The following is a 23,876-nucleotide window of genomic DNA, read 5'->3' as shown; positions in this document are numbered from 1 at the left end:
TGTACTAGTTATTAACTTGTTATAGAGAGGAGATATTGGTATAATTTACTTCCTAATTTCTGCTTTATCAATTAAGTGAAAAATAGATATGGAGTTGGGAATTTTTGTGGCACAATAAAGATCTGGAAGTTTTCTAAGAAGAACAGAAAATGACATAGGAAGAGAAAAGGGACTGCTGATCTATTCCAAAGATTCAGCTGAGTTAAAGATTATGTGTTCATATTAATGGGGCAATTATGTTATTTCCTCCTTGAGCTCAGGAACCAGTGTGCTGAGGAATGGACAACTGTGTCGATCAGCATGTGAGTACTTGCAAAGCAGAAAGTCAAGAAGTAAGAGAATAGGGTGCTAAGTGTAAAAGAAGCAGAAAATGCCTAGGATAGGCTGAAAAGGAAGATTTAGTTAATTTTTTCCAATACATAGAGGATGAAAACATGAGAATTCTTGTTTTGTCATAATAATTCTGTTTGGTAATGATTCATCATTTTATTTAATTTTGGTCTCTGGTTTCTCCAGCAATGATTTTAACTCACATTCTGTTACATTACCCTAAAATGTTATGAATAACATACTGCAGCTGGAAGGTGCCAGTGGCAGAGTGACATAATTTTCCAGGACATAAAAATCAGACTACTAAATCATGCTATATCAACATAGTGCTTTATAATAATTATTTTCCTCCTAATTTAGAGCTATCACTTATAAACATGATTTTAGGGTGATAGCATATGCATTTAACAGACTTTCTTTACTTAAAATGATTGTATTTCATAGAAGACTCAATATATAATACATCAAAAGACAAATCCTTCACATGAAGACTTTAGAGCATTTTAAATAAAATAGAAGTTATATTTAAACATTCTGCTAATAGAAATTAAGTTACATTTTTGTTTTTGAAAGATTTTAGATATTTTTAATTAAACTAACGCAGTTAGTTCAGTTTTCAGGTTTACCATTTCCTATCTCTTTCCAGTGTACATTCTTATCAACCAAGGAAACAGGAGCGACTGCAATGAAGCAAGTTGTGTTAGAAGCCAGTGACTAAAATTAGATTATCAATGACATTCACTTACATGTTCACAGCTGAAATTTCAAGGGTAAAACATTTTCTCCTGAAAGGAGACACTTCCCCATCACTGAAATGCAGACTTCTGTTATGAAATTGCATCCATATTACATCATTGGGCAACTAAACTGACCCAAAATAGAAAGTGAAACCACATTTTTTTTTTTCTGCCAAAGACAAAATTAAGTAATGGAATTGTTTAACAAGGTTATTTTGACTGGTGCTTTCTTAATTAAGGGGAGATTTTTGTCTGAGAGAAGTAATATTCCCAAAGAGGAAGGAAGTATAAAGTATCTAGCATGAGGGCAGAGAAAGGTGGTCTAGACTTTATCCCACCCACCTTAAACTACTCTTTAATGCAAATCTTCAGAGACCAATGAGGTTTCTATTTTGTGACTGTTGCTCCCTTTCCTGTTTTTATGGGTACACTGGTACAGTTCAGATGTTTTTCCAGATGTCACATTCCATTTATCTTTTGGAAAAGTCACAGCGTGTGTGCATGTACTTACATAATTAGTGGAAACGTGACATCAACCATTTTAAAACATACATTGCCTCCCTTCTGTTCATTCCTCCGTGGATCACAAGGGGTGTAACTTGTGAATCAGAGGAGAGCCACTCTTCCCAATGCACCTTTGTGCAGTGCAGTCGTTCACTCCGGCAGCTGGTCAGGAGCTTCCATCGCTGTGCAGCGCAAACATCCACACCGGGACACATTGCTCTGGAAAGCCGTCCTGCTTCTGCTGGCCTAGCACCACCAGCCCACTCTTCCTAATGAGGGTCTGAAGGATGTCCATGTCCCGAGTCACGCTGCTGTCAGAGAGATCGAAGATGCAGCCCTTCCGGGCCACATTGTCCTTCAGTATGATGATGCCATTTTCCTTCAGGCCATCTCGGCACCGGGAAAGAAACGCAAGAAGGTCTTTATCGGTCAGGTGCCCTACAGGTGAGGCCAAGTAAATGGGGGAACAGGATGAAAGGGTGGGTGGGGAAGGAGGTGAGTAGGCAAGACTGAACGGCCACAAGGCTACAAATCGGGAGCTTGTTTGTTCATTCATTCATGAATTATTTCATAGCCTGAATTGTTTTGTTGTGGGAGGCTTTGAGAATTTAGGTAAGAGGACAGGTATCCTCTTTGAGGAGAATCAGTGCACGCTCTGTAAAACAGCTATTATACCAACCTAGTCTATCTACCCGCCAGGCACAAAATAAACCATTCCTCATCCCTTGGATTCACTCCATGTCTGCTGAACAGCTCAACTCTGCCATTATTCCTCTGTGTCTTACACACACACACACACACACACACACACACACACACACTCACACACACACTCAGACCAAAATCTCATTCACTGCTATCTCATTTCCTGAGAATTTAAATCTAAGAAAGCCAAGGTTTGTCAATAATGGAGATACACTTTTTCAAGTTTTTCAAATATTCAGTTTTCTTCTAGGATTTAGGTTGGCACAAAGACACTCCATCCTAAGAATGGAAATCACCAGCCTTGTTCAGTGGATGTTAGGGGCAGAATCCAGAGGACCAGAGTTTGGGGGGAGTTCGCATTATATGTTAGACTAGCTAACTGTTCTAAGTGCAGCTAGAGCCAAATATCCCTTTGTGTCTTTGCTCTGCCTCCACAAGTCCTCCAGTTAGTGGGGAGAAGGGAAGATGCAATGCCATGCAGAACTAACCAATGACCCACTGAATCCAGATGACATCGTATCTTCCCAGTGGGGGTGTGAATTCCTGCAGGCTATAGCAGTGGTAGCTTTCTACCTTGTCGCCTTTGACCTGCAGGTAGTTCTGTGCTTCGAGGAGGAACGATTCCATCATGTCCACCAGTTCCACAGTGTTGAAAACCGGCAACAGGACATGCTTGCTCACTCTTCCTATCCCAGAGCCGCAGTCCAAGGCACAGTCCGTGCCAGCTCTCCCGGGCCCCTGCAGAAAGGTACCTTGTGGAACATTCCAATGACAGACATTCTCCCTGAGTCTTGACACTCAGTTACCTCTTTAAGTAAACTTCATTTAGGTCAAGTTCATATAATTAAATGTGAGTTTCCTTGGTGGCTCAGACAGTAAAGAATCTGCCTACAATGCAAAAGACCTCGGTTTGATCCCTACATCAGGAAGATCCCCTAGAGAAGGGAATGGAAACCCACTCATTATTCTTGCCTGGAGTATTCTTGCCTGGAGAACTCCGTGGACAGGGGAGCCTGGCAGGCTACAGTCCATGGGGTCACAAAGAGTGGGGCACGACATAGCAACTAACATACACACACACATAAAATTTAATGTACTGTTTTAAATGTACCATTCAAGGAGTCTGGACAAATGTATACAGGTATGAACCCACCACCGTGGACTTCCTAGGTGGCACTAGTGATAAAGAGCCCCCCTGCCAATGCAGGAGACATAAGAGACATGGGTTCAATCCCTGGGATGGGAAGATCCCCTGAAGGAGGGCATGGCAACCCACTCCAGTATTCTTGCCTGGAGAAACCCTTGGACAGAGGAGCCTGGCAGGCTATAATCCATACCGTAGCACAGAGTCGTAGCACTGAAGCAACTTTAGAATGCCTGCACCCACTGCCAGAGTCAAGTTATAAAACATTCAATGACTTTTTTCAAAACATATCCAAACATGTCTAGTTTTTGCCTTCTTTATTTTATCCAATTATAGGTCTTTCAAATAATTAAAAAATAAGATTTTAGAAAATGTCTTAGGTTTGAGAACTAGGTAATGTTTTATAAGAAGTGGGCCATTTAAAGTCCTATGAAAGTAGAACTTTGCTGCTGCTGCTGATGCTAAGTCGCTTCAGTCGTGTCCGACTCTGTGCGACCCCAGAGACGGCAGCCCACCAGGCTCCCCCGTCCCTGGGATTCTCCAGGCAAGAACACTGGAGTGGGTTGCCATTTCCTTCTCCAGTGCATGAAAGTGAAAAGTGAAAGTGAAGTCGCTCAGTCGTGTCTGACTCCTAGCGACCCCATGGACTGCAGCCCACCAGGCCCCTCCGTCCATGGGATTTTCCAGGCAAGAGTACTGGAGTGGGGTGCCATCGCCTTCTCTGAAGTAGAACTTTGTTAATTGCCAATTTGGGTCAAATCCATAGCAAATGGACCTGCACTGTAGCTTATTGCCTTGTAGAAAGAGAGAGCAAAGCAGAGAGAATCTTTCAGAGGTTTAAAATTGCTTTTCAAACTCATGCAGTGAACACATTTCAATTCATACTGGGGTGGATGATTAAAATTTATGTTTTTCAAAACTGATTTTGAGGGCTCTGAATTATCTACTATTCTTGTGTGGAAGATAATTGTTAGGACCTGAGCTGAGGAAACGCAATCTGTTCCACTCTCAGGCCAGAATTTCGCTTCAAACTCAGCCTCTATGGCATATAGCACATTTATGAGGATAAAAGGTAGTTGCAGCAAAGTCCCCCTGTCTCTTTTCACGCTAAAAATTGTTTCTGCTTTTGTATCAGAAATCACATGACTTATTGGACAAAAAGCCCTTAAACTTTTTAAAAGTAAAATTCTGAATTAAATTAACTGACAGTGAAAGATTAATAGTTAGTAGAGATAGGAGGGTATCAGCCAATGAAAACCTTCTCAAATTTGCTTCTATAAAGTAATATACATACACACACACACACACACAACCAGTATATATCTATGAAATAAACATGTGTATATATGTATATATATATATGTATATGTGTGTGTTTATGTTGTATGATATTTGACTGTAGCTATCCTTGAAACAACAGTTTCAAAACAATATACAAAACAATTGGCCTTCCCAGGTGGTTATAGTGGTAAAGAACCCTACTGCCAGTGCAAGAGACATAAGAGACGCAGGTTCAATCCCTGAGTCGAGAAGATCCCCTGGAGGAGGGCATGGCAACCCACTCCAGTATTGACTGGAGAATCCCTATGGACAGAGGAGCTTGGCAGGCTACAGTCCAATGTGTCACAAAGAGTCAGACACGACTGAGGTGACTGAGCACATATGTACGCACGAATACACAAATATACAAAAACTGTTATATAAAAACACAAAAGATGCCTTTTCCTCAAATCTTGTGCACTTTTGCCCCTCACTGCTACCGCCTAGTTGTCTTTATTCCATGCCGTTCCCCGTATTTGGCACAGCCTCGCATATCCTGGCACCAAGATTTTTCCTCTTTCTCTCATCCTCATGCTGTGCCTCTGAGAAGAGACATTTAAAGACTGACCTCTGGGACAACATCTCTACTCTCTTGGACACTCTGGCTGCTTATTACTGTGCTTGGATTGAAATTTGATGCACCTCCATGAATGTGACCAAAACCACATAAATGTGTGATTTCAGAACTTTAATTATCTTATTATTTATTATCTTATTATTTATTATTTTCATAGTTTTGGATTTATATAAAATAGTAAAATACTCTAAGAAATTTCATTTTCATTTTGATTCTGCCTATGTCTTTTGTGTCAAAGAATATTATTTTACCTTCTTTCCATTGGAGTTTGAAAATAAAGTGTTAAATACCACTGTATAAAAACCGTGAAATACAGTTAGCCCCCAATTTTTCAGTCATCCGATCTCTGAGAAATATCAAGAGATAAAACCATCAAATACCAATTCCTTTTTATAAATTTTTACTTTCCCCTCAAAAAGCTAAAAGTAAGGAATGTTATCAGTTTTGCCACTGATATTATCTTGGTATCGTTTGTTTATTTGCTAAAGTAAGCACATTTGCAACAAGTTTAAAAGTGTTTTCCCACTGTCCCAGATCACTAAGTGTTGAAAGGAAAGCAAAACTTTAAATTAAACAATCTGCCTTTTCCCAGTTGACATAAGGATAAATCATGTCAGATACTCATGTTCCCAAACTCCTTGTATCTTGACCTGGATACTAATTTAGCATATTATTAAGGTCAAAGTACCAAAATATCATTTCTTTAAAAAGACTATGTTTGTACTTTGAGGTCACAGCTTCACAATGAGCCTTGTCTACTAAGAAGGACTCCTTATATTTGTTTGAAAAAAGCAGACTACTCATTTCCAACATAAATATGCCAGCAGAAGCCTGTTTCCTTTCCCAGGTCTGTGGGCCTGTGTATGGGCTCTGTCTGACCAGCATCCCTGTGGTCAGTTTGGCATTCCACATGGAGTGACAAGACAGCCGGATTACTAACTAAGCTTCTGAAATGCACTGGGATCAAAGTCAGCCTCACCTCGAGGCGAGCAGGAAGGATTGCTCTTCGCCAGATTGGGGGAGAGTTGAGGTCTGTGGTCCACACACACACACACACACACACACACGCACACAGAGCAGGGATTTTTCTGCTTCATGAGACAAATAGAAAAAATATGTCGTGGATAAGAGCTGGGAATTTGGTATCAGACAGACCTTGTCGGGCATGAGTCCCAGATCTGTCTCTTACCAACTGTGTAACCTTGAAAATGTACTTAATCTCTAGAAGCCTCAGTTTCCCCAACCATGAAAATGAGAAATAATAATAGTACTTACCTACCAAAATTATTATGAAGAACAATAAGATAGTACTTCTAAAGTGCTCATCAGAGTGACTATCTCAGATAAAGTGCTCGGTGAAGTCAGTCAGTAACACTGATTTTAAAATATTCCAGGTTAACCTGATCTATAAATAACCCCAGCCATCATCTCTAGTTTTGTAGTCCTTTATGGCCACAGTTGATGTCCAGACACTTTGCCCCAGTGAGTGCTCCATCCTGATTCTATTTTTCTATACTCAGGCAAAGGGTACTTCAGAGAAAGTTGGATAAAAAGTGAACCTCACCTCAACACTAGGGAAACTATTAATATTATGCTTCTAAATAGGTTGACAACTTAATCCCAAATATTTGTAATATTCTTAATGGTTCCTTCATCAGAATAAAATGGAGTCCAAATTTCAGATGAATAACTTCATAGTGAATTGGAACAAAACCTGTTTGCTAGTTAGGACTTTGTTCTCAGTAGAACCAACAGCAGCTTTATTATGTGGGTTGTCTGTTCTAAAAACTAAATGAAAAAGTGAAAGTAAGTCATTCAGCTGTGTCCAACTCTTTGCAACTCTATGGATTGTAGCCTACCAGGCTCCTCCATTCATGGAATTTTCCAGGCAAGAGTACTAGAGTGGGTTCCATTTCCTTCTCCAGGGGATCTTCCCGACCCAGGGATTGAAACTGGGTCTCCTGCATCGTGGGCAGATGTTTTACCACCTGAGCCACCAGGGAAGCCCCTAAATGAAGCTCCAAAAAATACAATGACTGAATTATATGAAAGCTTGTTAGTAGTAGTAGCAATAAATGAGCTCTATTGCATAATAATTATGTGCACTAAAGTAAATATTTGACATATATTATCTCATTTGAGCTTCACATTATCCTACAAGATATGTTCTGTGGTTATACTCTAGACACAGGTAAGAAAATTGAGGTTTAAGAGAATTTAAGGAGTAAACCCAAGGTGGCTTACACTGTAAGAAGAACCATAATGACTCTGGGGCCCAAGATTCTGGCCCCTAAAGTATATGACCCATCTCCATGTGGCCTGAAAGTATGGAAGTGGAGTTTTACCCAACACCAAATCTATAAAGGGATCACAGTTTTTCAAGGCAATGTCTCAAGTGTGTAGAAAACAATATAAAGATATTCTACTATACTTATCATTTTTAAACTAAACATAAGCCTGCATTTCCCTACAACATTGAGTTTTTATTACAGAGACTCAATAAATCACCCCAAGATCCCAAATGGCATGATTTCTCATCGGTCATCTGAGTGTCAACTGCTTATCTATGGGATCTGAAAGAGAAGTCTTCTTAATCTACTACTTGTAATATTAACACTGCTAGTTCACCTTCCCCTGAAGCATAAGAAATAAGCTGGTGCTAGGAGAGTGATGCCAACTAGGATAAACCAGTCATTTAATGTGCCCCATCCTTTTTGAACCTCTTAAAACAGGCTTTCACACTAAACCCATGGCTCACCCATTTGGCTTTCATATGACTGAAGCAACAACACAGAAGCCTGTGAGCTCATTGTTTGCAAGAACTTTGCTTCCTCATCAAACTACAGTTGGATACTCACCCCAACAAATTTCCTGAGAAATTTCTGAGAGGCCTGGATATCTGGGTTGGACAATTCAATGAAATTTCCCATCATACCCTCTTCTGTAGCTGGTACTTCTTGATAGAAGAGTTTAGCTCTGGCATAGAACTGCATCTCACCATTGATTACTTGACTTGTTAAAGCATACAGTTTCACTGAAAATAAAACATTATTAATATTTAAGTGACAGAACAAGTTCATTCTTATCATGCAGCGAATTTCCTCTTAGAAGCCTGCAAATCTGTGGTATGGAGGAAAGGGTATTCGTTTGATGTCAGAAGATCTGGGCTTGAGCTCTAGCTCAGTTATTTACTTGCTATTTAACCTTGGGTAAACTTCTCAACCCCTATGATCTTCAGGTGGGTCATGTATAAATCACAGTCGTGGCATTTTCATGATTTAATAAACCTAGAGTTTAATTTTAAAAATAGCTTGTCACTGTGTTTAAAAGTATTCAATAGTGTTTGCTACAGTAGAATAAATAATTTCACAAGTTTCACAGTAAGTTTTATCTTTGACCTTAAAATATTTTATGGAAATTTGATCACTAATCCTTACTTCTAACCACAAGGTAGATTAGGGATAGGTATTTTTTTCATTTCTTTTTCAAGCAATTCATACCCATATATCTCTTTGTACCAACATAACAGAAAATGTGCTTGAGCCCTAAGTTCTGAAAATAAAATACTAAAAAGTATAATATTTTTTGAGCAACTATTTTGTACTAGGTATTATACTAGGCACATTCACATATACTATGTCATTATTTCAGAAAAGAAGTGAGGTATTATTTTTAAACATTTATTTTTATAAAAACATGTGTTCCCACTTCTGAAAGGTAAATGAGCATGCACTTAAATGTGATTTGTAAATTAAAATGCATCCTTGCAGATATAAAATATGTTCATTAGAGAGCATTCAGAAGGAAATGATAGAAAGTGAGATGAAAGGGAGGAATTTCTTGTTCAAGATTATAAGCTGAATCCATCCATTTGTCTTCTCTCATTCCCAATACTCCCCATGAATTGTTTTAATAAACTCAATCTGTAACAATGAAGAAAATGAGGAGGGACTGCCAATAAATTCATGATTTCAACAAATTTCTGGAAGACAAAAAGCAGATGGAACAAAACTATATAATTTACAGCTCAGGACATCTGCAAAGGAAGTAAAAGTTAATTTAAAATCTGCCTGCAGGCCAACTGGGAGGTGACCAATGTACTTCCTCCCAAAAGTGACAAGCAGCACAGCTATAATCTAAGGGGGGTAAATAGTCTCTTCTCTAAAAAAAGAAAAAAAGGAGAACTAGACCCATTAGTGTTGGGATCCTAAAATAGTAATTCTGGCATATAGAAGGTTCCAGGCACCTCATCTGCTTACATTCATCAGAGTCTGGTAAAGTCAACTGGCATATGTAGAGCTCCTGGGCATCCTTTCTATTCAGTGGAGAAGTATGTAACAGAGGAAATCTTCTCCACCACCTAAACTCCTTTACCTTGTCCTTCATCCCTAACCATGGATTAAAAAATGACTTCCAAATACATGAGGGTGAATGTCTGAAAAACAAAAGAGAGATAAACAATCAAAACTGACTTCAAAGGAAATAGAAATAATCCAGGAAATTAATGAGAATTTAAACCAAAACCAAGCAAAAATTTTTATCCATGAGGAGATACGAGAACAGGTGCATCATAAATTGAAGATAAGATGTCAAGAAAATGGCAATGTAAAACATAATAAAGAATTCTTAGAAATTAAAATTTTGATTACCAAAAACTTTGGAGTTAATATTGAGTAAACATTTGGAGTTAACATTGAGTAAACAAATCAGGACATAAAGGAAAAGGTAGATTCAGAAAACACAAGTAAAAATATTAAAGCTATAAAGATTTAACTCAGAAGACCCAACATCAAGCTAATTAAGATTCTCAAAAACAGAAAATGAAGAGAAGAAAATTATTACAGAAAAAACAGATAAAATTTCTCAAGCTGAAAGAGATTGTAAGGTCCAAGAGCACTAAGCAATATGGATTTTAAAAACCTCGCTGATTCACGTCACTGTATGGCAAAAACCACCATAATATTGTAAAGTACCCTCCAATTAAAGTAAATACATTAATTAAAAATACTTAAATATACTTTATGTAAATAAAAATATTTTTATTTATGAAAATTTTTATCAAAAATAATTAATGTCACATTCATACATATCTTTAGGAAATTTCAAAACACCAAGAGTAATGAGAAGATTATTAAGTTATTTACAGGGGAAAAGTTTGCTGACTTTCAAGTAGGGTTGCCAGAGTTAGCAAATAAAAATATAAGACATACAATTACTTTTGAATTTTAGATAATCAATGGATAATTTATTAGTATAAATATGCTCAAAATACCACACATTGCATGGGACATAGTTTTACTAAAAAATTGTTTGTTGATTATCTTAAATTCCGGACTAGGCAATGGCACCCCACTCCAGTACTCTTGCTTGGAAAATTCCATGGACGGAGGAGCCTGTTAGGCTGCAATCCATGGGGTCACTAAGAGTCAGACCCGACTGAGCGACTTCACTTTCACTTTTCACTTTCATGCATTGGAGAAGGAAATGGCAACCCACTCCAGTGTTCTTGCCTGGAGAATCCCAGGGACGGGGGTGTCTGGTGGACTGCCGTCTATGGGGTCGCACAGAGTCGGACACGACTTAGCATATCTTAATTTCAAATTTAACTGACCTCATAGTTTACCTGGCAGCCGTATATTCAAAGGAGTAGACTCAGGCTTATAACACAGATCTCATCACAAACACTGAAAAACAGTGTCATCAATATTTTAAGGGAAAATTATTTTGAAGCTAAAATATATTACCATTCAAATGGTGAGAGAATATTTACCTCCCATATTCATTCTTCAGAAGTTTCTCAAAGCTATATTCCAGCTCAGTGAGGGTTAAAATTGAGAAGATATATCATGAAAGACAACAAAATTAACCCAGGAATCCAATGAAAAGAAATCCCAAAATGGTAGATATTATTAGATCTAGAAAGAAATCAGTTTATACTACAACAGAAAGCACTGGCTTAAAAAATATCTTCAGGAAATAGAATGAACTGGATTCTGGGCAATAGATAGTAGGGAAGAAGTGAGAAGACATGAGTAATATCCTTAGGAAGACATATTTTTAACCTCAACAAAAATAAAAGACAGTTGAATGCTCCAAGTAAAATATACAACTGTATAAAAACATGTTACAATCAGGATATGAAGCAAACCAAAATATGACATAATTGTACATAGAAGGAGTATAAGAAAAGAGAATCTATTTAAACTTTACTAGGAACACCAAGATTGTGACGGTGGATTAATGTACCACATGGCTCTGAATTGAATAACGGTTACATAGTTCCAAATTTTTATTCTAAAAGTTAAAAATCCAATAAACCCTACTTCTATCCATTGTAGTATATTTCATCTGTGGAGTTACATCATTATTTCCTACCTTGAAGACGCTGAGGCCAATATTTGGACCCTTGAGTGATCATGAATTTGCTAAAAGGAATATAGGAATCAGAACCCATGTATGTTATTTTCTAGAGACTAACAATATTATATACTATATTTCCTATATATGTTAATTATACAATAGATTGTCATTTTAAAAACACAAACCTTTTAAAACTATTAATAAATAGTCCAGTAGTCATGTATGGATGTGAGAGTTTGACTATAAAGAAAGCTGAGTACAGAAGAATTGATGCTTTTGAACTGTGGTGTTGGAGAAGATTCTTGACAGTCCCTTGGATTGTAAGGAGATCCAACCAGTCCATCCTAAAGGAGATCAGTCCTGGATGTTCATTGGAAGGACTGATGTTGAAGTTGAAGCTCCAATACTTTGGCCACCTGATGTGAAGAGCTGACTCATTTGAAAAGACCCTGATGCTGGGAAAGATTGAGGGCAGGAGAAGAAGGGGACGACAGAGGATGAGATGGTTGGATGGCATCACTGACTCAATGGACATGAGTTTGGGTAAACTCCAGGAGCTGGTGATGGACAGGGAGGCCTGTCATGCTGCGGTCCATGGGGTCGCAAAGAGTCGAACACGACTGAGTGACTGAACTGAACTGAACTGAACTGAACAATAGATTGTCATTTTAAAAATACAAACCTTTTAAAACTATTAATAAATATATAGATTTTTTGACATTTTATATACAAGTGAGCATCTGATTGAGAAAATATAACTTTAAAAGGAATGCCCTCATGTTCAAAATCATTGGGAACCGACACCAGTCCCCCTTCCCTAGCACTCAGTAAAGTGTTATGTCAACAATGACATATAATGAATAAAATTAATGCTTATAAATTCAACAGGGACAGAAAAAATTAAGCATCACCATGCCAAAAAAACATGACTGTTCCAAATTCGTCTGGATGTCTCAGAAAATGAGGTTAAGAAATCACAGCTCACAAAGTCTTCCCAGAGACGAATGCTTCTGGGGCAAGCCACAGGTAAGCCACAGCCCAGTGCTCTCTTGTTGATCCAACCAAAGCAGCAAAACAACCACTCTCATCATCACCTGCTTAAGTCAACTAGTTGGTGGAGTTTATTAAAACCTTTAATCTGGAAATGGGAATGGTCCATTATGCCAGCAACGTTTAGACCACAAGTGAATGCCAAGCTCAGCAGGGGTCAGACTCAATAGGTAAGTTTTTATGGTTATGGGCTTGTCACCTAATTGACAGGAACATTTCACTAAAAAGATATATGAGGTGTAATGTCCAGCCCCAGGTACTCCCCTCCTGATAGCTCCTGCAATGGTGCCAGTTGATTGATAAGGTAATCAAATATCAGCCTATATCTTTTTATTATAGAATACATCTAGTGGCTTATTCTTGTGGGATTGCAATGTTTTTGTGACACCTAGTATAGTCTAAACCAGAGGCTAGACACTCTATTAGCTCTTGATATAACATGGTGCTTATTTCTTGACCTACATTATAAGCTGAACTTCCAAGCAATTTCCAAGGTTACAAAAAGAAAAATAAAGTACGTGTGAATTTGCCCTGAAGAAGAACAAAGATCTTGTGAACTCTCTAAGAAAGATTTGTTGAGAGCATAGTGTTTATGCTTGCTGAGTACCTTCTCTATTTTCCTTTTTTGTTTGTTTTTTTTAGTAGAGTTGGATATAACTCTTTTAGACTTTATTCTAGATATTAGACCTGTTTGTCAACTGGAAATTGACCTAAAAGTCTTCAGAGGATATATAGGCTAGATTTAAACAGTAAGTTTGAAATGATTTGAGATACAATACTGGATCAAGTTAGTCTTTTATTTATAAGAGGAAAGAAATGGAGATGTCTTTAGGAAGTATAAGGTCTTCCATAAGAGAGATTTGTAGGTGATCACTTCTCAATTTAGCCATTAAAGAAGTGACAGTAAAAATTTAACGAAGGAAGGGAGGAAGGAAAGAAAATGTGTCTAGGCACAATAGAGTATTACTCAGCCATAAAAGGAAGAAAATTCTGCCATTTGTGACAGCATAGATGGACCTCGAGGGCATTATACTAAATTATATAAATCAGACAGAGAAAGATAAATAATGTATGATCTCACTTATTTGTGGAATCTAAAAAACACCAAAGTCTTGTCAGTTTTCTCATCCACAAGAAAGGGTAGGAGGGAGTGGAATTTTATCAGTGTTCCTGGTAGAATCCAAAGGTCTGTGTGTGCCAGAATGCTAGAAAGTCATCATTAACAAGCCTTAGAATTACACTGAGAGTCCCTCTAGGTTTTATTTCTTCCCTGAATGCTTTAGGAGTCAGGGGTTCCTTGCCTGTAAAGTAATGCACTCTCAACCCTGAAAGTTTTAGTGGGCTTTTTCTTTTTCGACTGAGGACTATTTCAGGGCTTCCCAGGTGGCTCAGTGGAAAAGATTTCACCGATGAATACAGGAGTCACAGGAGACACAGATTCAATCCCTGGGTCAGGAAGATCCCCTGGAGGAGGAAATGGCAACCTGCTCCAGTATTCTTGTCTAGGAAATTCCATGGACAGAGGAGCCTGGTGAGCTACAGTCCATAGGGTCACAAAGAGTCAGACACAACTGAGCACACAAATCCTTTTCAGCCTTCAAACACAAGTAAAGAAAGGTGAGGAAGGAGGGAAAATACACTTTCCCCACCCCAGCAAGGATGTATACAAGTTCCTGCTGCACGTCATGTCCCCTGCCCACTTGGCCAAATGGCTTCCTCTCTAATTCCTATTTCAGTGTTCTACCTAACCCGCTGTTGAATGTGAAAAGGTCAGAATACAAAGATACTGGGGACAGAGTTTTCATGGTGAGATTCTACATCGGAAGAGTCAGAAGCTGATCCAGCAGTCACCAGGCCTCCTCTGGACCTCCCTCTGCAGCATCCTGTAGTGATGCCTGTCATGTCCCCACGTTCCACAAAGATTATCTGTGCGGGTCTCTCTCCTACATTAAACTCTCAGGATAAAGCTCTATCTTATTTTCCTTATAACCCCAGGACTTACCATCCTGCTGACCCACAGCAGGCCTCCTTTGAGTGTTCACTGAATAAATGAATATTGTCTAGTTTTTCGTTCTTTGGATAACAGGTTCAACAAAGTAGTGGATGGATATAGGGAATAGCCAACCCACTCCAGTATTCTTGCCTGGAGAATTCCATGGACAAAGGAGCCTGGTAGGCTACAGTCCATGGAATCGCAAATAGTCTGACACAACTGAGCACATGCACGCACACACGACATAATCACACATAGGTCACACTTTTTGTGGTTAATGAAAAACTATAGGAGGATAAATTGATTTTCCTAATTAGGCAAACCTAAATAATAAAAAAATAGTAATCATCACTGATCAAACATGTATATATGTACTATATATGCTAGCATTTATATCTCACCGAATATATAAGATAGACGTGACTATCTACAGAAGAAAAGAGGGCATCAGGAGGTTAAAGAAATTGCCAAATAGTGAGTGACATAACTGGGATTTAAACCTAGTTCTATTTAAATTCAAAATCCATATTTTACCCATTTAGTACTGTGTATAGGACGGTCTGCTAAAGAAAGGAAAACGATCCACTTCTTCATTTCTTTAAAATGAAAAATGGTCTTACATAATTGGTATTGCAAAGGCAACAATAAACCTTCGGAAAATGTATCACTGCACAGTGAGTTGTGCAGCCATGCTTTCCACAGGGATGAAATCAACTTGAAAAATGCCAAAAGTTGTATGCTGAGTTTCATTTGGAAGTTACGGGGGAGCCTGGTGGGCTGCTGTCTATGGGGTCACACAGAGTTGGACATGACTGAAGTGACTTAGCAGCAGCAGCAGTGTATTTTAGGGAATGTTTTTATTAATTCTAGGTTTTAATTGTGACAGCAAAGTTGTGACCATTGTTCTCAATTTCTTCCTCAGAGCCTAATTATTTTAAAAGGGTAAGTGAAGGGGAGTTAATAACCATTAATAGGTACCTCCCATGTGCCTGACATTATGCCAAGGCACTTTCATGTCATCTCTCTTAGTCCTCACAAAAACTGGAATTGTAATCACTATTTTACAGGTAAGTGATGAAAAAAATCTGAAAAATTTAGTAACATGCTCCATATTATGGAGAAAAGAAGTGTCACACCCAGGTCCTAACCCAAATTATTTAAATGCAAAGCCTTTGTTCCTTTTGCTAAACTGCTTGGAAGTATTATTCTAAGTGCGAAGTTAGACTAAGCCTTTAACAATGTCCAGGAGTAATAGATTCTTGCACAATATATAGTGAATAAATATTCACTGACTTCTGTGTCCTTAAAAATATGCTGTGGATAGTGCTAGAAGAATTACTGAGGAGTTGGCTTATGTGTACACCTCCAAGTTGGATTGTATACAGGCCCACACTGTTATACAAACTGGAGATTTACCTAAATTGTTTTCCTACTCTACTTCCCATTTGTTCACAAACAGCCACCTATGACAAATTCATTCACTCCAGGCCTCTAGCTGAATTTGGGCTGGTATAACTAGATTATATGAACCCATTCACTGGCTCACCCATCTTTCTGATTTCTTCAGTAGAAAGCCAGTGCTCCTCATGGACTGTTTTTTATATTCCTGTCAGTTGGAAAATTTTGGTAAAACTTGTAGTGATCCCTTCACTAGTCAAGTTGCCATTTACACTGAGAGGCAGCATGATATTGTGGTTAAAAAGCTCAACTGGCCTGGCTTCTAATCCTGCTCCACACTCATCACCGTGTGATCTTTGGCCAGTTACTTACTTCCTCTGTGGATCAGTTCCTCAGATTCAGGAGAGAGAAAATAACCCCACCACCTAATACAGATGTTGAGAGGATTAGCAGACTTCCCTGGTGGCTCAGACGGTAAAGCATCTGTCTACAGTGTGGGAGACCCAGGTTCAATCCCTGGGTCGGGAAGATCCCCTGGAGAAGGAAATGGCAATCTACTCCAGTACTATTGCCTGGAAAATCCCATGGACAGAGGAGCCTGATAGGCTACAGTCCATGGGGTCACAAAGAGTCGGACACGACTGAGTGACCTCACTTCACTTCACTTCACTGAGAATAGTAACAAGCATGTTTCCATTTCTTTGTGAAGACCTGTCATAGTCAATGGCATAGCTAAGAATTCCATTGGAGACTTTGAATATGCATGCTCTTGCTTCTCCAGGAATCACTGAACTTAGCCAGGGATATTTCAGCAAGCGTCCCCATGACTGAATGTCACTTCACAGTGAGCTGGTGTGAGGCTGACTGCTTAACGCAGGCAGTTGGAGGGAGGAAGGAAGAAAGAAGGAATCAAAGAGTCTGGTTAGCCGCCATTCTTCCCATAATTACTCCAAACAAAAAACTCTCTGTGTAGATGCTACAGTAGGGCTCCCCAGTCTTTTAAAAGAAGGGCTTTATTTTCATTTCTATGAAGTCTTGAAATCATCAAGAGGAGGGGAAGCCAACTCTAAAACACCTCAGTGGGGCTGGGGAAGGAGTGCTTCCAGTGGCTGAGTTTTACTTCCAAAGTGAAAACATTAATATCCACTGGAGCCTGAAAACTCTCATACAGCGAATTAAGCTTATCATTGGTAATGCCTGTTCTAAGGAAGGCTGTGTGGTGACTTTAAAAGAGAGCTGGTTCTAAGGAAGGAAATGAAATGCTACTGCTTACTGAGCATTGATGAGTTTCACACATATAATTGCATTTAATATTCCAACAGCCCCACAGTTTTGAGGAAAATGATGCTCAGAGTTTAGCAACTTGCAGGGGTGATTTCTCTATCAGTAGCAGTGCCAGAATTTGGACTCAGGGTGTTGGAAACTTGCAATTAATTATTAGTAAGGGGCCATTTAATTTTTCTCATAAATATTTATTGGGGTCTTTTAAATTCATCTTTAGCTACTTTCAGAGATGGGGTTTAATCTCTAATAATTATTTTTAAAATTTGGCAGTCATCTACCCCTTAGCAAATCTCTCATAAGTTATTGAATTTATATATTTCGCCAGACTAACGCAACATGAGCCAACAAGCTACTGTTACTGAGATATCGTCCAAACAGTGTCTCCAGTGGTCTGACAAAATATATGGAGTGGTCAGAACATCATCATCTTCCAAATAAACTGCTCTAATTTTTCCATTTGGATACAGATGAGATGTCGACTATGTCCTAAAGGAATTACTTATGGGTAGATCAGAGAGTTTGGATCCTAAAGCAGGTTGAGCACTGAAAAATTGATGCTTTTGAATTATGGCACTGGAGTAGACTCATGAGAGTCCCATGGACTGCAAGGAGATCAAACCAGTCAGTCCTAAAGGAAATCAACTCTGAATATTCATTGGAAGGACTGTTGCTGAAGCCGAAGCTCCAATACTTTGGCCACCTGACACAAAGAATGGACTCGGAAAAGATCCTGAAACCAGGAAAGATTGAAGGCAAAGGGAGAAGAGGGTGGCAGAGGATGAGATGGTTAGGTAGCATCACCAACACAAAGGATATGAATTTGAGCAAACTCCAGGAGACAGTGAAGGGCAGTGGAGCCTGAAGTGCTGCAGTCCATGAGGTCACAAAGAATCGGGAACAACTTAACGACTGCACAACAAAATGTGATCTACCAGAAAGAGCCCTGGTTCTTGCTTTGGTATCTAGGTGAGACCTATCTAGACTGATCTCATCATCTCTGAATTTTCTTTTCCTCATTTTAAAAAAATAGTATAGGGGACAGGAGTGAGAAGGTGCATAGGAAAGTAATAATGCTGACCCTATCTATCTCATCATGTGGGTATGAGGATCAAATAAAGTCATAAATGAGAAATTTGTATAAGGAATATATATATATGTATATATGTGAGATGAAGTCATTTGTATATCTAGAATTAAAGATTCCCCTCAGAAATGGACTTAGAAAGTGACCTTGGTAGGCTGGTAATATAGTCTTGAATGCAACACAAAGAATTATGTAGCTCCTTGCCCATCTGGAAAGCCTGCCCACATCAAGTGTACAATGGGGCTTTCAGCAACCTTAAGAAAACAGACTGGGGTGAAACATACTGCTCCTGCTTTCATTGGGGGAATATAAATCAAAGGGGGTACTTCACTCTTTAATCACAAGTTATTTCCTCTTCAGGGCTGTTAAGAGTGCGCTTAACTAACCACTTTCACACAGGCTGAGAAAAGCAGTGTAGACAAACCAGATAAGCTTTATGTTGCCCTATTGTCCAGTTCCCTGAAAACTAGAGGAAATAACTATAATGGAGACAGACTACTGCCCAGTTTTTTTCTTAACATTCAAAGATCACACTAAAATCAGCTCCTTTAAGCTCTCAGACTATTATTGTAACTCAGAAAGGCCAGAAAGCATTATGTGGAGTGTGTGCTCATGCATACACATGCAGACACACACTCACCCCAACAACCTTGATCTATTATTGTTCAGCCATTCTTTTTAATTGTGAGTTGATATGCTATTGCATTAATATTCTCATCTTTGAGTTACCTAATTTACTCACCTCTAAACTTTTGCAAATATTAAAAATGTCCTTTCAAACTCAAGAAATTCATTTCTACAAGGCTGATATTCAGGCAGCCAACACCCAGAGAAGCAAGTTACTCATGTCTGTGGTGCATGGAAGTCCCAAAATAGAGGCTTGACCTTCCAGGCAGCACTTGATTTTGCACTCTCCATAAAAGAATGCCATTGAAACATTTAAGCCCATTTGAATGGTTGTGGGTCCTTTTTATCTGAAAAGTGTCCTTGTTCTAATTCCTTTTGGAAAAGCCCCACAACCTCACATAGTGGCTCCAGTCATTTCTTATCCCTTATCTAGGAGCTCTGACTCACTTACCCAGGGGAATATTTTCCAGCAGGTAGAGATAGCTCTGAAAGAAGTCATTGCAAATGGCTTTGTGAAGAATAAAGGACATGCTATGTCGACAGAGTTCATCATCGGTCTTCTGCCAGCGGGATCTGAAGGCAAAGTGGGCTCCCAGGTGGGCCATGGTGAAAGGGGATAATAATTATTCCTACAGAGAGAGGAAGCTTGCCTGACAGTTTCTTTGAATTAACTTTCTCTTTCTACACGAACTTGAGACTGTCATTTTAAACCAACCCCTGTCCATCTATATCAGGAGAAGTGTCATGGGGCTGGGGGGAGGGGCAGCAGACACAGGGAGGTCAGACTCTTGGCACGTCTACTGTCTGATTGCTCGGGCGACACCACTCCTGGCCAGCAGGTGCTAAGTAAAGATGAAACCAGGCTGAGAGAGATCCTGCTTCATCCAGGGAAAAGCACACCTCCCTCCTTTAGCTCCCACTTCAAACAAGCAGGAGCACAGCCTGCTAACACCCTGAATACTTTCTTTAATTTGATTCCTAAATTGGAAGAGCCTCATTTCCATTTCAAAGAGTCATGAATATTTTGCGGGAGATCCAGTTCCCTGATTTCCATCCCTCCTCCTGGAACGCCAAATCCTCAAGTTACAAGTACCCTTCAAAGTCATCTTAGCTACCCATGCTTCTTTCATCAGTATAGTTTTGCCCAAATCTTTTCATAGAGATGGATGCATGTTTCCCATTTTTGAGGATCTTCAAGAGACGCAATTATATGAAAACCTGTTCTGATGTTAAATACCTTTCTCTGTCAGCAAACTCTTCCATCTAGCTTGCACTAAATAATACCTAGTCATGGAGGACTGTTTCTTCATCTTTCCCTATTAAAGATAGGATTTTCCTCATATGCACTCCTTTGAAATCTGTACTGGGTATCTTCTCACTGTCCTCCTGGTCTACTCTATGCTGTTCCCACATTACTGTGTGTGGTTGGAGACTGGACTGTATTGACCATATTAGTGGATGTCTTGCCTTCTGGCTTCTGGTTGAGTTCTGCCAGTGGTTGGTACCAGCAGAAGGGTAGAAGAGAATGATTCAGCGTATTTATTCCCCTGGCACCCTCCCTGTTGATATGCCGTTGGCTGACTACTTCATAAGGTAAAAAGTCATGGCTTCTGTCCCAGGGTCTTCTCATACAAAACCCTCTCCCAGTTCTGGTAACCGCTCCTTCCTCATGCCGCTTCAGACCTCAGGAGAGTGATACACCAAGCTGTCTCAACCTCTCGGGTAATGCACTATTCCTTGTAATTTCTCTGTACCTAACTTACCACACCTTTGGAAATAGTCACTTTATTAAGCTGGCTCAAATTCTTAATTTGTAAATATCATATGTTTCCTGTAGGGACAACTATCATTTTAACTCTCCAATACTCTTAACAGGAAAAATTCCTAAGAACTTGTACTCTTTCGGCCCATGCCATATGCAACCACTGCCCACCATCCCTAAAACACACATAAACACCCACCCACCCACATACAAATGAACACATTATGTTTGCTTTTTTTTTTGAAGTCGATAAGTCATGTCCGATTCTTTTTGTGGCCCCACAGATAGGAGCCCTGTCAGGTTCCTCTGTCCATGGGATTTCCCAGGCAAGAATACTGAAGGAAAGTTGCATGGCTCAAGGTAACCTGGAATTAAAACTCCCCTCCAGGTCCTCCCCACCATTCTAGGCAAAACAAAGAACTCTCTCACCCAAAGGAAAAATAGACATTAGGTTGATTACGCCCAGCTCCAAGCCGTCCCAGCCTTTGGCCCATCGCCAGAACTCCTTGCCCCAGCCGTTTAAGGGATAACTACTCCCAGCAACCTTGGAGAAGAACAGGCCCCCTTAAGACAGTAGCGTTCTACATACATGCCTATATATACTTACTTTTCTCTTAGATAAGTGCAGCAGCTCGCTAATCTGACTGCTGCCCCTTCTCGCCTCATTAAAGGTGATCTGTTCCTGTAGAGTGCCAGTCTCATTCTTTTTCTGAACCTCGCCTACTCTACCTCCATACCTTACAAATACTGGAGTGGGTTGCTATTTCCTTCTCCAAGGAATCTTCCAGACCCAGGGATCGAACTCCCATCACTTTCTTTGGCAGACAGATTCTTTATCACTGAGCCACCTGGGAAGCCCACACATAGTAGGCAGCTTCTAAGATGGCCCCATAGATCCCCACCTTATGACTGATTTTCACACTTCTCTCTCTTCTTTCCTGAGAAAAGGATAGACTTACTGACTCACTTCTAAAGAATAAAATACAAGTGGAAGCAATAGGATGTCACTTCCAAGATTAGGTTATAAAAAGACTGTCCTGGACATGTTCCTTTGCTCTCTTCCTTGCTTGCTCTCAGGGAAGCCAGCTGCCTGCTGTGAGCTGCCCTAAGGAGAGCCCCACATGACAAGAAACTGCCTCAGTGCAACAGCCTAGGAAAAGCTAAATTCTACCAACAACCATGAGTGAGCTTTGAAGATCTTTCCCCAGCAACCTGATAAAAAGCACTGAGCCAGCTAAGCCACACTTAGGTTACTGACTCACAGAAGTAAGTGCTTCTTTGAAGCAGATAAATTTTAGAATAATTTGTTACAATGCAGCTGTGCTGTCCTTAGTCATTCAGTCATGTCCAACTCTTTGTGACCCCATGGACTGTAGCCCACCTGGGTCCTCTGTCCATGGGCATTCTCCCAGCAAGAATACTGGAGTGGGTTACCATTTCCTTCTCCAGGTGATCTTCCCAACCCAGGGATTGAACCCAGGTCTCCCATATTGCAGGCAGATCCTTTACTGTCTGAGTTATAGGGAAGGCCACAATGCAGCTAATGGAGAGCTAAGTCACACATTGTCAGTGGAATTCTTTTAAGATTTGGGATCTAACCATGGCAACCCACTCCAGTGTTCGCCTGGAGAATCCCATGGACGGAGAAGCCTGGTGGGCTGCAGTCCATGGGGTCGCACAGAGTTGGACACGACTGAAGCGACTTAGCAGCAGCAGCAGCAGCAGCATGATCTTTCTTTCAGTTTAATGTATGTGTTAATCTTTTAGTGGGAAAGGAACTAAGGATTCCATTTGTTTGACTTCTTTTTCTTCATTTCCCTGTGCTTCTATATTCCCATTTCCCCTCTCCCCACCTCAAGGGGCAGCCATTCGATTTCGATGGGATTTTTCCCATCCCTGGCTTCAGGAATTGACTAAACTGCAATCTCAGTTATCCATTTTCCCCTTGCCACAGTGTGTCGTTCATGGATGGGTACATGATCCTGTCCTGAGCCAATGATGTTCCCCCAGCTCCAGTTTTCATGTGGAAGTGGGCACATTATCTAAATCTGTTACTAATGCCAACTTGAGCCAGGCTTTCTGTGCTAGCAATATGGAATCTTATCTAACACAAATATCATCCTGCCTCATTTTTACTCAATTCTCATGAGGACAGAGATAAAGTAGATGATATTAAACAGAACAGGGAAACTTCAAGTGAGAGTATTTCAAGGTATTAAGAAGGAAGGCTCTTAACTATAATTCAACATATTTGACTAAGTTAGAAACTCATTTCCACCACTTACATATCTGGAAAAATTAACAAATTCTTAGTCTTTCTGAGCCTCACATTTTTCTTGGGCAATATGAGAGTAATAATAATAATATATACCTCATATGATGTGTATTGTAAGAATTAAATATACTCCATGTAAAACACCTCAGTGCCTGGAACACACTCCATGTTTAATAAGTGCAAGCTATTATCATTACAATCTTTGGAGGAAAGTTGATAAGTTATGCATCCTAAAAATACTTTCTGTCATCTGGCTCTTTCAGGGTTATATTTAATGTGACATTGTCTCTTAGTGTGAAATTTCACTGTATATCCAGGAGATTTTTTGCACTCGAGGCATTTGAAAGATGAAAAGAAACCCAAATTAAACATGCTATTGGAATTCATTCATCTATCCAACAGAACTTTCTGTTGTTGTGGGAAAAACTAAGCAGCAGAAGAAGAAGACTCAGGGAAACTCCTTTGTTACTTGACTTGTCAATGCATCTAACAGGAGGCAAGTTCTTAACCTCAACATTTTAGTAGTATTTTGATAACAGCTCAAATATTGAAAAGGTTAGAATGTATGGTCCTAGGAGGAGACTGGCAATCACTGACTCCAGCTACTCAGTATTCTTTATTTAGCAATTGATACTAGCAAGTTTCTCCATCTTCCAGTTCAGTCAATCACTCAGTCATGTCCAACTCTTTGTGACCCCATGGACTGCAGCACACCAGGCTTCCTTG

The 23,876-nt window shown here is 39.6% G+C and overlaps 1 protein-coding gene across 3 annotated transcripts; it reads right to left on the bottom strand.

The window, feature by feature from the left end:
• Nucleotides 1–380: 380 nt before the first annotated feature.
• Nucleotides 381–19,796, bottom strand: NTMT2 (N-terminal Xaa-Pro-Lys N-methyltransferase 2). Of its 3 annotated transcripts, XM_005216902.5 has the most exons (5): nucleotides 19,565–19,654; nucleotides 9,577–9,752; nucleotides 8,176–8,351; nucleotides 2,765–3,014; nucleotides 381–2,009 (listed from the first exon to the last, which is right to left on the bottom strand). In XM_005216902.5, exons 2-5 carry the CDS (start codon nucleotides 9,701–9,703, stop codon nucleotides 1,738–1,740), a joined length of 825 nt encoding a protein of 274 aa, XP_005216959.1. In that variant the 5' UTR covers nucleotides 9,704–9,752; nucleotides 19,565–19,654; the 3' UTR covers nucleotides 381–1,737. The 3 variants fall into 3 exon arrangements, with proteins under 3 accessions (XP_005216959.1, XP_005216960.1, NP_001179465.1); XM_005216903.5 differs by lacking the exon at nucleotides 9,577–9,752 and having other exon boundaries at nucleotides 381–1,961; nucleotides 19,565–19,796; NM_001192536.1 differs by lacking the exon at nucleotides 9,577–9,752 and having other exon boundaries at nucleotides 1,738–2,009; nucleotides 19,565–19,718.
• Nucleotides 19,797–23,876: the final 4,080 nt, after the last annotated feature.

This window comes from Bos taurus, chromosome 16, assembly GCF_002263795.3.
Source record: "Bos taurus isolate L1 Dominette 01449 registration number 42190680 breed Hereford chromosome 16, ARS-UCD2.0, whole genome shotgun sequence".
NCBI classification, from domain to species: Eukaryota; Metazoa; Chordata; class Mammalia; order Artiodactyla; family Bovidae; genus Bos; species Bos taurus.
Note: the sequence above shows the minus strand (reverse complement) of the source record. Positions and strands in the feature narration are given on the sequence as shown.